The sequence below is a fragment of the Pygocentrus nattereri genome, chromosome 2 (assembly GCF_015220715.1).
Source record: "Pygocentrus nattereri isolate fPygNat1 chromosome 2, fPygNat1.pri, whole genome shotgun sequence".
NCBI lineage: Eukaryota > Metazoa > Chordata > Actinopteri > Characiformes > Serrasalmidae > Pygocentrus > Pygocentrus nattereri.
Genome location: NC_051212.1, coordinates 50,494,567 through 50,509,336, shown reverse-complemented (window position 1 = coordinate 50,509,336; position 14,770 = coordinate 50,494,567). Strand labels below are relative to the sequence as shown.

The 14,770-nt window shown below is 40.1% G+C and overlaps 1 protein-coding gene across 2 annotated transcripts in view; it reads left to right on the top strand.

Moving 5' to 3' along the window:
* The window catches only part of carmil3 (capping protein regulator and myosin 1 linker 3), a 137,492-nt gene that overhangs the window by 99,850 nt on the left and 22,872 nt on the right, over positions 1-14,770 (top strand). For both annotated transcript variants that reach the window (XM_037534266.1, XM_037534274.1), the window contains 8 exons: positions 719-891; positions 2,730-2,798; positions 4,340-4,433; positions 7,958-8,056; positions 10,345-10,464; positions 10,573-10,686; positions 12,042-12,217; positions 12,667-12,754. In XM_037534266.1, the coding sequence (XP_037390163.1) occupies positions 719-891; positions 2,730-2,798; positions 4,340-4,433; positions 7,958-8,056; positions 10,345-10,464; positions 10,573-10,686; positions 12,042-12,217; positions 12,667-12,754 (933 nt within the window). The remainder of the gene's footprint in view (positions 1-718; positions 892-2,729; positions 2,799-4,339; positions 4,434-7,957; positions 8,057-10,344; positions 10,465-10,572; positions 10,687-12,041; positions 12,218-12,666; positions 12,755-14,770) is intronic.

Here is a 14,770-nt window from a genome sequence, read left to right as displayed (position 1 = left end):
AAATAAGTCTGAGATGTCAAGTTCCAACCAATCAAACCTTCAGTAGCCTGTCTTGATGTCCCAAACACAGCCATATTGGATTGGTTGAAATAAATATGCCATATCAAGTACAACCAATCAAAATTTCAGCAGCCTATCTGTGTTCCACCCACAGCGTTGCCAGATTGGTTGAAACCTGGACGACTTGATGGAAACCAATCAAAAATCATCACCCTGTGTATTAAAAAAAAAAAACAAACAGCTGAACAAATGAACGTGTTTAACCCCTTAACATAGTAAGGCTTATTATTCAGTAACTACAGCAACATCAATGCAAACTGGCTGTGAACATTATTCAAAGTTTCAAGACCTACTATTCAAACTACAGTCCATATATTAAAAAGTACCTGCATAAACAACCTTTTTTCATGATGTCACAAAAACCAATGCACTCAAGTAGGTCAACATATTCCACCTACAGCAGTTTAGCTCCACCCATTCACCCCGAAGTTATAAGGAGCGTTTCAGTCCTAGCTGCTTTTTGAATGAGGCATGCCAGATTATAACATTCCAAAAGCAGTGGAAAGTCAACTCACCACTTTCAAACTGATCCATCGTAATGCACCACTGTGCTTTTGTACACCTAGTTAACCTAGTATACATTAAGACAGAGATCAGAGTCAGCCTCCATGCGGCCTGCGCTCCATCTCACCTCTCATGTCCTCCTGCTGTCTATCAGGGTCTGCAGAGCCTGTCCCTGGCCGATTCCAGGCTGCGTTCACGGGGTACAGTGCTGGTCAACGCGCTGGGCAGTAACGCATGCCTGAGGAAGGTTGACCTGAGCGGAAATGGCCTGGAGGACACAGGAGCCAGGATGCTGAGCAAAGCCCTGCAGATCAACACCACTCTCAGGTATAGAACACATGCCCACCACATTTGCAGAGAGCAAACGCAGGTCAAACCACACTGACTGACTTTTTGGTTTTGTTTTAAATTGATGTATACTAATTAAATTCCCCTGTAATAGGACTCATTTCTAATTTCCAAGGAAGGAAATTCAAGCTTTTGATGGACAGTACATGAGTCAGATACACTGACCTTGATATACACGTATTAAGTACAACTTGTACTTGGTCTCTAACACAGTGCTGTGGGTGTCCCCAAACTTTTGACAGGCAGCGCACATGTTCAGGGCAAAGCACACACCAACAGACAACCAGTGACTTGCATATGCAGGTCAACGACACCCTCAGACAGAATAGCCCTACCCACTGATCTGCTGACCAGCATCACCACATTGATATGTCTAGAGACACCGCCACCCTCTGGCCTGATGCACTCTCATGCTTGTGTCTTTGTGCAGGACAGTATGAAAAAACATGCTGCATTTCTACTATATTTCAGGGAGTACTGCTTTAACTTTACAGGAGAAGGAAAAAATATACTTTACTTGTAATGTAAGTCAATGGAACCAGACTCTTTTGGTCCATTCATCATGAAATTTACACACAATGTAAATAGCAACTACAACTGCAGTCAGGCCAGTCTAGCACCTGCACTGTCTTACATGTTACAATAGCCATGCTGTTGATAACATGTGCAGAATGAGGCTTAGCATCGTCTTGATGAAACAGGAAAGGACTTCCCTGAAAAAGATGTCTTCAAGGTGACAGTTTATGTTGCTCCAAGTTGTGTATGTACCTCTTATACTTGTGCAAGATGTGCTGGTGACAATCGAGATGGTCCTTTTCATCTTTGGCCTGGAGAACATGACGTGCATTCTTTCCAAAAGCAATTGGAAAAGTAGACTTGTTAGACCACAGCACGCATTCGAACTTTGTGTCAGTCCATTGTAGAAGAGCATTAGCCCAGAGAAGTCGGCGGCGTTTCAAGATGTTGATAAATGGCATCTGCTTTAGAGAGTAGAGTCTTGAATTTGTAGATGCAGCGATGAACTCTGTTTACTGACAAGGGTTTTATGAAGTATTCTCTGACCTATGTAGTATTAATTTGTAATGAATAGAAATTTATTACAGAAGCATGTCAATTTTAAACGCAGCACTGTCTGAGAGATTGAAGGTTATGGGCATTCACTGCTGCCAACCACACCACTTATCAGCACTTTTTGCTAAAGGTCAGTGTGCAGGGCAATGGCTGGTCACTGCATATGTTGTGTTTTTGTGCTGGTCTGCTAGTCAGTCACAATGGACACAGTTATACTGATCACCAGCAAAACCAGCACATACTGTGTTGTGGATGCTGGTATGCTGGCCAACCAGCGTAACCATAGTACATCACCAGCTTATCCAGCACCAGACCAGCAAAAACCATGGAATCCATGCACGTCTACGTTTATTTATTTATTTATTTATTTCTAGAGTACAGTATCGTCTGTGGCACTAAGCAGGTCCAAGCTTGCATATCTCCTTTTCTCCATTAGTATTTATGATCAAATAAATGCATGATTCCTGACAAGGATCAAAGATGTTGCTGACTGATGAATTTTAACTATATTGAAACTTTTATGAAAATATTGAAAGATTCAACGAAGGTCTACATGCATGCTGAGAGAGGATGCATGGTCATCACATTTTCAGAAGCACCTCTGACAGCTCATGTAGATCTAATATTCTTTTAATGTAGTTCTTACATGGAGTAGACAGAAGCGGAGCTACTGATATGTTGATATACTTTGTTAGTTATGGACCTTTAATACTTTTCTTCTTTCTCCTTCTTTCTCTTCCCTTTAGGAGTGTGACATGGGATCGGAACAACACCACAGCCACAGGGTTTCAAGACGTTGCACGTTCCTTGGAGCAGTAAGAAACACAAACACATGCTCACATACATGTGCGCACACACACACACACACACAGCATTTGTATTCATTTCCTTATGCAATATTTCATTTACTTTCTGTTTTAACCCTATGGAACCAAGCATCTTATCCCTGCTGTAAGAACTAAGCCCCATATCTCAATTTTTGACATTTTTCAGTTTTTGGCATTATTTGAAAATACCTGTTACCCTTTACATTGTAAATTTCATGATGAATGGACCAAAAGAAACAGCCCACAACAACTTGGAAAAAAAATCTGGTTCCATTTGACATTAAAAGTAAAGTAGGTTATTCCTTCTCCTGTAAAAGTATCATTTGGAGACACAAAGATGCAGCAATAGTTATAATAGTGTCAAGAGCAATAGGCAGGAATAGGAATAATCATAATAATCATAGTGTATTTTTGTGCACTCAGTTACTACAGTAATATATTTTTATTGATTGTATACAGTATCTGAATTTTCGAGACAACATTCAATATTATATATGAATATATTTGAAAAAGAAAATAACTCACACCAATCCTGAAACTAAGCTAAAGATTCTAGTTAAGTATCTAGTTAACTTTGTGAACTTTAGCTTTTAGATGTCCTCCTCATCATCTGATGATTCATTTCTGTCATTTTAATAATCCATTCGATTATCATCAATGATTTACATGGGTGCTGTATCAATTCTTAGCATAACGTTATCTGTCTTGCTTTCACAAGCCAAAATAAATAGTTTTTCTAAAGTTCCCACCTTCCCACCTTTACATTTCATCATCAGAAGGGGCTTTTCTGAATCTTCAAGCTGTAAAATGTCACTTTTTACACAGAGACCACCTTTACACTGCTGAAAGGCATATGTAAGCATGTTTACAGCAGAGTGTGTTCCGGTTAAAATGAATGCAGGAAGTGTCTAACTGCTTATCCTCTACCTATTAGCCCTGTCAAACCGCACGCCTCAATCATCACAGCCTTGCCTGGCACATCGCCAAACTATATAATATGTAATCTTAAATAGACGTGCATGACACATGTAGACTGTCAGACGCATTCAGATGCGCAATCACCTGAACCAGCAGACATCCCACACTATCACTTTTTAATAGCGTGCCGTTCCAGAAGACCTGACATAAGCTTAAATAAATACAAGAGTGTGAGAAAGCGAGAGAAAGGATTACACTGCATTTCATCACCTGTTCCTGACCTGTTTATGATATGCTCAGTCGGCGGTGACTCAGTCGCCAAGGACTCCGACATTCTGCTGCTCCATAGAAATCTCTACAAGCAGCAACTTCAACTTGACCATGGAATCACATTAGTGCTGTTTATTCACTGTATCTCACAAAAGTAAGCACTGAAAAGTGGCTGAAGCTTTAAAGCAGACTGTGGAATATGTAGGCTTTTCTTTCAGCACTTACAATGGTGGTGTTTTGTGTGTGAGAGTGGTGGGAGTGTTGCTCCCGCACTGTAGTTCTGGGTTAACAGGGGAGTTTGCTATACTGCGCATTTACCTCTCTTTCTCTCCGTCTTTCAGTAACTTCACTCTGCAGTACATGCCTGTGCCACTCAATGATGTCACACAGGCATACCGCAGTGCCCCCGAGAGGACGGAGCAGGCAATGACAAAAGTGAGTTGGCCCCATGGTTCACGGATCTCCCTTCACTTAGGCTAACTGCCAGTCAAAATGCCCAGTTAGTCCAGGTTTTAGCATTTTTCAGGTGATATTTCTGAGATTAGATGTAAGATAAATCAGTTGTACATCAAAGACGAATGAAAAAAGGGGGAGTTTTCAAAACTAGAGTTCAAAAAATGATTATAAAATACAGAGAAAATGGAACTCTTGACCGCCACCTGCAGCCCCTGGTAGACCACTGGTAGTCACCATGAGATCAACAGTATTTCTATTTTTTGAGATAGAGGAGAAAATCAAGCTCCACTCTTGCTTCAGATGTGAAAAATCCACTATGAGAAGACGACTCAGACGAAGGATGGTAGCTGTCAAGAAATCTTTCCCAAGAAAAAGAAAAAAATAGACCAAATATTGCATTAGAACACCAAAACTGGACCTGAAGTATGGTTTTGTAGACTGAGTCTAAACATATAATTGTTATTACTTAGAGTGTAACCAACTTCTAATATTGAACTTTGGAAAATATCCCACACGTTTCCTTGAAAAACTGAAAGCAAGTCTCCTGAAAAAGAATTAAAGCTGTAATAAAGGCAAAGAGTGAACCAACGTACAGTATGTTGGGATTTGAGTGCTGATATGCTTGTCAACCAGCATGACCATGTTGGGTGACTAGCCAAACCATCACCAGACCAGCATAAACCAGTTAAGACCATGGAATTGAAGCTATTTATTTGTTGAGACTTATTTTATTTTCTATTAAATGTATGTTTTCTTCATAAGCAACATTATCTGCCAGCATAGTGGATAATTTTACTTGATAAAATTACTTTTAAATGCTTGAAAACACGTAAAAACATTTAGAAATAAGGTAAATAATCTTAAGGTAAGCTTACAACAGTCTCAACAGTCTTTTTTGTCTAGATTTTAGATCATTTTACTTGACAAGACACCATTTTTGCAGTGAAGGGACTGAAGATCAAAGAAGGGACTAAAATTGATATTGAAAGCTGAATTGTTCAGCTGTGCAACCATATAGGGCCTTTGTTGTGTCTTGCACACGTTTTGAATAGGAGACAGATCTGGTACTGCAGGCAGGGAAGTCTAGCACCGACACATCTGTAAATAGAACTCAAACCACAATACAAATCTCTACTGTATATCAGCTCATTTCAGATGAGCTCAAGCCCAGAGAAGTGGGCAGCATTTCTAGATGTTGTTGATGTGCCTTCTAGTATGTATAGAGCTGTCTTAACTTGCATTTGTGGATGCAGCAACTGACAGTTTTTATTTACAACGCTTTTTCAAAGTATTCCTGAGCCCATGTGGCCATTTAAGGCACTGAAGGTCACAGGCATTTAGATTTTCAGCTTTGCCCTTTATACAGAGAATTTCAGGATTCCCTGAATCTTTTTATGTCATTATGCACTGCAAATGATGAAACACCTAAAATCCTTGCAATTGCTTATTGAAGAATATTATATTTTAAAACGGTTGGATTTTTTGGTAATGTGCTGAGTCTTGACCCAGCCTTGCTCATAAAGGACTAGGCCTTTCTTGGATGCTGCTTTTATATTCAAAATTGCATTACATTGCATCATCTGTTTCAGATCTTATTTGAAAATTTTAAAGAATGTTAAATTGCTCCTGGAATGTGTCATAGGCATCACTTTCAGAATTAATTTATGATTACCAAAAAAAAAAAAAGGTGATAAGATAAAATGTTACATATCTTGTCTTTGTTACAAATATCAAACACAAGTCATAGAAGATTTATAAATCACTGTTTTCTGGTTTTATCTGCTTTTCACATACAAGTGATCCTGGTGACTATGGAGTCACAGTGGACAACTGGTATTTTAATGTAATTTACTGTTTTTATGGAACAATGTACAGTGTCCCCAGTCCACATAGACATAGTCCATACATGGAAACTGAGCTGCAAAAACAGCCTGTTTTTAATTCATTGTTTATGTGATGTCATGAAAATCTGGGCATTTACATATATCTACCTATTCGGCCTCCTGCGGCTCCACCCATTTACATTGATGTTATGAGAGTTTCTGCCTGGACTGCTTTTTGAATGAAGCACAATACAGCGTTTCCAGTCAGAACAGAGCTCATTTACAAACCTCAAATGTAATAAAAAATGCAAAACAAAAAGTGCCTGAAGAAAATTGTAATTGCAGAGCTTAAGCAATTTGCTGGTGTTGGCAGGTTGTTAGCAGCTGTATGATACGGTATCCCAGGAGGTTGCTAGGGTGTTGCTAGGTGGTTGTTATTTGAATCCAGGTGGTTTCTAGGATGTTGCTAGGTGGTTGTCATGGTATTCCAAGTGATTTCTAAGATATGATAGCTATGATTTTCCAGGTGGTTGCTATAGTACTACTAGGTGTTTGCTATGGTTTCCCAGGTCATTGCTGGGATGTGGATAGGAAGTTGCTATGAGATTCCAGGAGATTACCAGGATGTCTTAAAACTTGTTTTTAATAAAGAGATTTTGGAAAATTGTAAAAATGAAATGTGTAAAAATGAACTATGAATGTCTTTGAGTATATCAAGTCTCACAAACTTTATTAGTAGGCCCCAGAAGAAAAATAAATAAGTAAATAAAATGTAGAATATGGGCGCTTTAAGGCTTTTCTTTCTCTAGTATAAAATACCTAATTCAATTCATCAGTTCATTTCCAATCCTGATTTGAACTGCATTTGCTTTAGCAGTGAAAACAGAAATGTGTGCTGGGCAGTTGAACTCCAGGGCTGATCTAGGCCAACACAGGCTACTGGATAATCTAGTGATCTCTGCCTTATCTACACCCTCCATGCCATCTACCTGCTCTAGATAAGCTACTATATTTGGCTCAAATCCGCCTCCTCAGGTCAGCCTCCACAGCTGCAGTAAAAGGAGATCAGTTTCCAGCAACCATCTTCTTCAGGACTGTTTTGATGCCTGGTTACCTTATTTGACTTCAACAGTCAGTAAAGGCCTTGTAGATAACAACATCCCAAATTGGATACTTCTTAATATTAATGTCTATCTCCGATTTGATGGTAGGCATGACACTGATGATTAATATCTTTTTAAACTGTGCTTTTTCAAACGTGTAGAAAGCTTTGTGTTAATCATATCTCTACAGTATCTGATTGGACGGAGGTTCCCTTTGATCACTATGCATTTAATAGCTATGTAGCAAAGTACAAGATGGGTGGAGGTGGGGCTGGAATGTCATACATAAAACCAGCAAGGGCAGTAGATGTGCAGTATGTTTACATGAACAATATTATGCTGACGTGGGTTCATCACTGCTCTGCAGACCTGAAGATGGCTCTTTTTTGAAGGTGACTTTGGGAAGGATTTGGTAGGGCACAGTCTGCTTATCTTGACCCATCAAGCATTTAATTAGGCTGGTTTCCATATGACTGGAACACTTATCTGAGTATCATTGTCACTGTGGAATATGCACAGTTTATAACTATCCCTCTCTCTTTATCTCTCCCTCTCTTTCTCACACTCCATCTGTCAGATCCAGCGGGCTCTGTTAAGGAACAATCAAACTCAGCGATTCTCACAGAAGCAGGCTTTAAGGCTGCATCAGGGTCTGGTGACCAGTACTGCTGAACAGGTACTCTCTTACCCACTAAACTGCCAGTCAAAGTTCCCTGAGCTTAAATGGGGCAAAAGGCCCCTTTTAGATTTTTCAGTTCGTTTCTAAAAGCAGGCAACTATGGCTGTGTTCAAAATAGCCTAGTACACTGGTTGTCCCCCACAATATTAGGTGGGATACAGTCTGTGACCAACATGAAGTTCTCCACTATGCCAAAGATACCTGGATGATGGACTACTCTGGACAAGTTTTCTAGTCTGCAGCCGGAGCCATCTTCATTATACACTGCATCCCAGATCCCAGAATGCAACATGATTGTGGCTCGATGACCTAATCACTGATGTAACTGCCTGGTCATAATATAATATGGTAATGTTAGTTAATGATGAAGTTGTGACAACATTGTGACAGCATAAGCAGCACCACCTTTGACAACGTTATAGTGATGTTGTAAGCAAGTAGACAACTTTGTCACAGTGTTGTGTGTTGTCTTGGATATGCTGAAGATCCGTCAGTTTGCTCTGGTGGTCTCAAGGCCTCTACACACTGGATCGTGCACTGTTGCTTTGTGCAACTTTGCAGTGCCAAGTTCCACAGTGTTGCATTGCACACAAACTCCAGCCACTGTTCAGTTTCTCTGTGTGTCACATTACGCCACTCAGCATTTTACCATAACTACAATCAGTTACAGCCTTATCGAGACCACAGAAAGCCATAGTAGGTCACATGTCCTATAGAAAAGCAGTCAGTATTTTAGATGAACAGAAAAATGATAACAGATTGTTCGCTCAGCTGATGCTCCTAGCCTAGTCTTTTTCACCTCCTGTCTTTGTCCATTTTTTAGTGAAACAGTCACTTTTCAACACCAAAACAAGGTTTGCAACACCGCATAATGTTAGTAAATCTACCCATATCGATTTTATTAATTCATTGATGAGAAAACTTGGAACAGTTCTTCTTGAGAATGAATGGAATTGCGAATGACACTTCGTTAGTCGTGGGCAGGAGGTTAGGGATCCAGCCTCGTGACCGGAAGGTCGCCGGTTCGATCCCCAGAGCCGACAGCACATGACTGAGGTGTCCTTGAGCAAGACATCTAACCCCCAACTGCTCCCCGGGCGCTGCGGATTGGGCTGCCCACCGCTCCGGGCAAGTGTGCTCACTGCCCCCTAGTGTGTGTGTGCTCACTAGTGTGTATGTGGTGTTTCACTTCACGGATGGGTTAAATGCGGAGGTGAAATTTCCCCGTTGTGGGACTAATAAGGGTCTCTTAATCTTATCCAGGCGTGGCTAGCCTGATGACTTTTTGTCCAATTGTATGCCAGCTGAGACATAAAATGGCTTTTCCCAAGACCTAAAGCACTTTCTCTGATGTATGTATATCAGGATATACTAAACCATTTCTATTGTAACATAGATCACCCACCAGTGCAGCTGAACAGCTGCATTTTCAGATCAATCTCATCCTCTAGGTACAATAAATGTGTTAATACTGATGTTATCCCATCACCCAGCATTGAGAAGATGAGTTCATAAATGTCTTATAATTTGCATGGAATAAATCAATACATGAACAAAGCCTTTTTGAACCAACTGTAAATGAGTCATTATCATCACTTGGGGGTTGTTACTGTGGTCAGTAACTCAAACAACTCTCATTGAACAGAGGCTTAGCACAACCTATTATCTATTAGACCAAGATATTTAGCTGATACCAAACATAATAAATGTAGTAAATGATGCTGGATATTTTAGTCAGTTTGAAAAATTAACTTGTCCTTTTTTAAGGACTACAGACTAGTACCGCTAACCAAAAGACACTTCATTGCCATCTGATGGACCATCTGGAGTTCAGACATCTCAGCCTCATGTTTTATAGACTTTGGTGTTTGATATGCAGTGTAATTATTAGGAAATGTAGTTATCTGCTTCAGAAACTAACAGAATTGGAAAGCTAGAAATGTAAAAAGGGCCCACCAACTTTTACGTTGGTCCAGCACAGCTACAAATGTAAACACATCCCCCCTCACTGGCTTAAAAAAAATGTATGAATTTAAAAAAGAATGGATGGCACGCTTCCGCTGCAGTGTGAAGAAGTCTAGCCGGTGTGGACTGGATATTTCTCATAGCACTTACTGTATCGACACCTAGGCTTGGGTGACCTTGCTCACATATGTTTTGTTTCATTCCTTATGCATTCTGATGCTGCCGTGTCTCTTTAATATGGTAATATGAACTCCTTGTTCTCTATGTTCAGATGAGTCTCCCTCTCTCTCCCTTTCTCTCTCTCTCTCTCTTTCTCACAGGTGATGGAGCGTCTGTGTGTGCGCGTCCAGCAGCAGGTGTGTGTGTTGAGAGGAACAGGTGAGGGGGAGGAGCTCCAGGCGGCCAGGCAGGTTCTGAAGGAGGCCAGGAACTCTCGAGCGGTAAATAATGGAGAGGAGCAGAGGGAGAGTCTATGGCCTAGATAAATGTTTCCTTGCAGTTTTTTTGTGTCTGCTTTTTTTACACTTGCTGTCTCTGGTCTCACGCAGCTTTACCCTTCTTTGTGTGAGCTGGCTCATGTGCTTTCCGTGGATGGCCCAGTCAGACAAAGACTGGAGTCCCTGGCTGGAGAACTGGCCAAAGCTGCTGACAAGGAGCTACAAGTGAGTTTCTAGGAGCTACAGTTCTTTGATCGGTGGATGGGGGGGGGTCGCACAGATAAATGGATGGGTGGACAGAAGGTTGTTTATATGGATGAGTGGATGGATAATTTGTAACTAGTAAAGATACTTTCTCTAGGTAGACAACAAAGCATTTTTTGTAAGACCCTCTGGATAAGAGTATCTGCTAAATACTGTAAATGAATATGGATAGTTAGATGCATTGTTTGATGCAGTGGTTGGTTTGATGGTTAGTTCATTGGTTGGATTGATGGATGAATAGATGGCTGGGTGGTTGTTAAGTTGGTTGAAAGGAGGGATAGATGGACTAAAGGGTTATTGGATGGATGGGTCAATGGATGAATGGATGGAAGGTTGTTTATGTGAATAAATGGATGGATAGTTAGATGGATTGATGGTTGGACCTCTGGTTGGTTAGATGGTTGTTTCATTGAGTGAATGGAAGGATGTACGGATAGATGGTTGGATGATTGTTAGGGTGGTTGAATGGAGGGATTATTAATAATGGATTATTAGAGGAATGGGTGGTTGGGTGAATGGAGGGAAAGTTTTTTACATGGATGAATGGAGTTGGTTAGATGGTTGGTTCATTGGGTGGATGGAAGGATGTATAGATAGATGGTTGGATGAATAGAGGGATATATGGACTGATGGATGGATGGATGGACAGGTGGGTGGATAAATGGATGGATGCATTGATGGCTGTTTTCGTGGATGGTTGGACATATGGTTGGTTAGATTGTAGTTTAGTAGGTTGGATGGAGGAAACAACAACTGGATTGAAGGTTGGATCGATGTTTGGATAGATGCATATATGGATAGATGGTTGGGTGTTTGTTAGGTTGGTTGAATGGAAGAATAGATGGACTAATGGATTATTGGATGGATGGGTGGGTGGATAAATTGATGGATGTATAGATGGTTGGTTGTTTGCATGGATGGTTGGACATGTGGTTGGATAGATGGTAGTTTAGTAGGTTGGATGCAGGAATCGAAAATTGGCTTAAAGCTTGGATGGATGGATGGATGGATGGATGGATGGATGGATGGAGGGTTCTTAGATTAGGTGAAGTAGGTTAGGTGAAGTTACAGCAATAGTTGGGCATATGGATTATTGAGTGGGTGGATGGGTGGATGAATGGATGGATGGTAGGTTTTATATGTTTGTTTATATGGATAAATGGTTAGATGATTGGTGGTATGTATGGTTGGATGGTTATTTTGTTCATTGGATGGAGGTTTAGGCATAAAACTAATAAATATTAGATTAATAAAAATTACAGCTGGCTGGATGGATCTGTGGACTGACTGCTTGGTTTATTGATTGATTTTTCCAGGTGATCGTGGACTCCATGGTGTCTCTGTGTCGGGAGCTGTGTCCACTCTCTACTGTTGCTGCAGAACAACTCTCTCCTCCTCTGTCCTCCATCTCTGAGCGTGTGTCCATCCCTCGTTCTGCTATCCGCACTGCGCTGATGGAGAGAGCAGCACTAGACATCAACCGTGCACTGGAGTAAGATCTAGAGAGCCTTTATTTATTTAGAAATAATTCGCAGAAAGCTATAAAAACATTGAAGTCATTAAGTGAATCGGAATTTATACTGCCTAGGCATTTCCCCCTCTGATAGGTGGGAGATGATGAGAGGGAGGTGAAGTATGATATAATTGGTTAAAATAATTTTTCCCGACCCATTGGTTTATGATGGTAAGTGACTTGAAACATTAAATAAATTGAATTAAGCTTATATAATAGAACAAAAAACAAGTGATTAAGGTTAGATATTGAGGACACTCCATTTGCCAGAGTGCCCAGTTCTTCAGAACAGGAGAAGGGAGTTTAAATAGGGACTGGACAGGAGCTGTCAAGTGATGGGCAGAAGAAAGTTAAGTGTGTTTTGAATCTTGATCTTACTAGATAAGTGGTGTTTTTTCCTAAATGGTAGCTTTTTTTGTCTTTCTCAGGGAGGTCAAGCTGTCTGTGGTTTCCTATCTCACCAACTCTGTTGTGGACCAGATCCTTCAAGAGCTCTACGCAACTCATAAAACCCTGGTACTCTTTGCTTTACACCTGCTTTCACTCTACATCTCTAGAGCTGAGTGATCTGAAAACCAAATCGGTTAGAAACAATCTCTGGAGATGTTTGTTAGATGATGGGTTGGTTGGTTGAATGGTTGGATGGAGGAATGAACAGTTGAATGGATGGTCAGTTGGACAGATGGATGGAAGTATGGATGGCTTCCTAGATGATTTGTTAGATGACAGTTGGACCTATGATTGGCTAGATGTCCCTCTGTCTTTTATATGTACTTTTTTTCTACATCTCTTCACAAATTAAGCTCATACTCTGCAGATCTTGCGCCTCTCAGAAGCACAACATTACTGTATAATATCAAACCCAGATCAAGACCACAAAACCATAGTAAGTAATGTGGTTTGAAATGTACATTGGAGAAAGGCAGCCAATCCAAAGTCTGTAAGATAAACAAACAAATGCTAATCATCCGTTACCCTAGTAATGATACCAAAACCTACCCTGATACCAAACATGATAAATGTGGTAAATGATGTTGAACATTTTATTTCATTAATCCTGTATAAGAGTGTAACATTAGCTTGAGCTTGTTGTTTAACTGCACTTGTGCTACATGCTGTGCTTCTCGTCCGGTGTGCAGTAGCCTTTTAACGGCTGCAGTGGTCTTTCTATGCTTCCTTGTTTGGACTAAACAGATAAGAAACTTTGTCCAAAGCATAATAAGCAGACTCTTCACTGCTCTTAGATGAAGTTCGGACAGCTCATTAGGCTTAAAAGAGTTTGAGAGAGGCTGTTTTGTTTATCAAAAGTTCAAACTTACTATTCCCTTTTTTTCATGACTACTTGAAAATGATCAAATTCTGACGTTGTTGCAATACTAATTAAGATGCTATTAGATGCTTTGTGTTCTGACTGTCATTTTGCAGATTAATCTCATTAATATTGGTTTTCTTTATTGACCGAGTGAGATACTGGCCAGTCTCTAGTAGGCATTCCACAATAGGCATGTTAAGATTAGTTTTTTTCAATATGGTTGTTGTGAGACAATATATACTGTGAATCAAACACTGTTAGATTTTAAGTTATAAAATGGATGGTAAGGATATGAATGGTATTTATAGTTCTATTTAATTTATTGTTCATTATATTCCTAAAACTGATAACCACAGATATTATAAAGTGCCACTGCGCAGCTCTCAGAACTGGAAAAAACTGGTTTAGAAGCTGGTGCTTCTGGAAAATGTTAGTAAGACGTGGACGAATAGAAAGCCAGCTTTAGCCTCACAGTGAAAATAGAGGTGTTAACAGCTCCTGATTTGCCCCTCTGTTTGATAGTGTAGTCTACCTCCACTTGGTTGTGGATTCTGCAGTTTGATTCTGTAGAAAATCCCCTTCACAGGCATTTAAGACAGAAGCTAAGACAATAAAATTAGTTTTGGGAATTACCAAAAAGTAAGTAAATGCAAAAATGAACGTTAAAGTTATGTATCAGACATCGTATCATCGTACATATCGTATCATGAAATTCACTTATCGTTCCATCCCTAGTCCTATACTGTGATATCATGGCTAATCTGTTACATTCCAAACAAATTGGATGAAAACACCTTTTTTCCCCTTTCCAATTTCTTGCATTAGTAGTCTCATCAAATACATTATAGTTACTAACTTGAAGGGGCAAAACGGTGAACTTAAATATCATTAAATGTGCTAAATACATAATGCAATTAAGTCCATTCCGTTCCATTTAGTATTATTGCTGCACTGAAATTGAGCAATCCCTGTGATAAAAAGTTCAGTTCCTGAAACGAGAGCTTCAAGTGAATTGCTCAGATTTTCTGATGACTGCAAACAGCATCTGTCCAATCTCATTTCTTTGCAATGAGTATTCCGGGTGTTCCGCTGAATCATGACTGAATCAGCTTGACGAACCTCAAGTGTTCCCGCAGAATGCACCATCTCTGACTGAATTGCAGTTACCCATGTGGTATCATGACTAATGAAAAGAACTGCAATTAGCATTCATTTCCTCA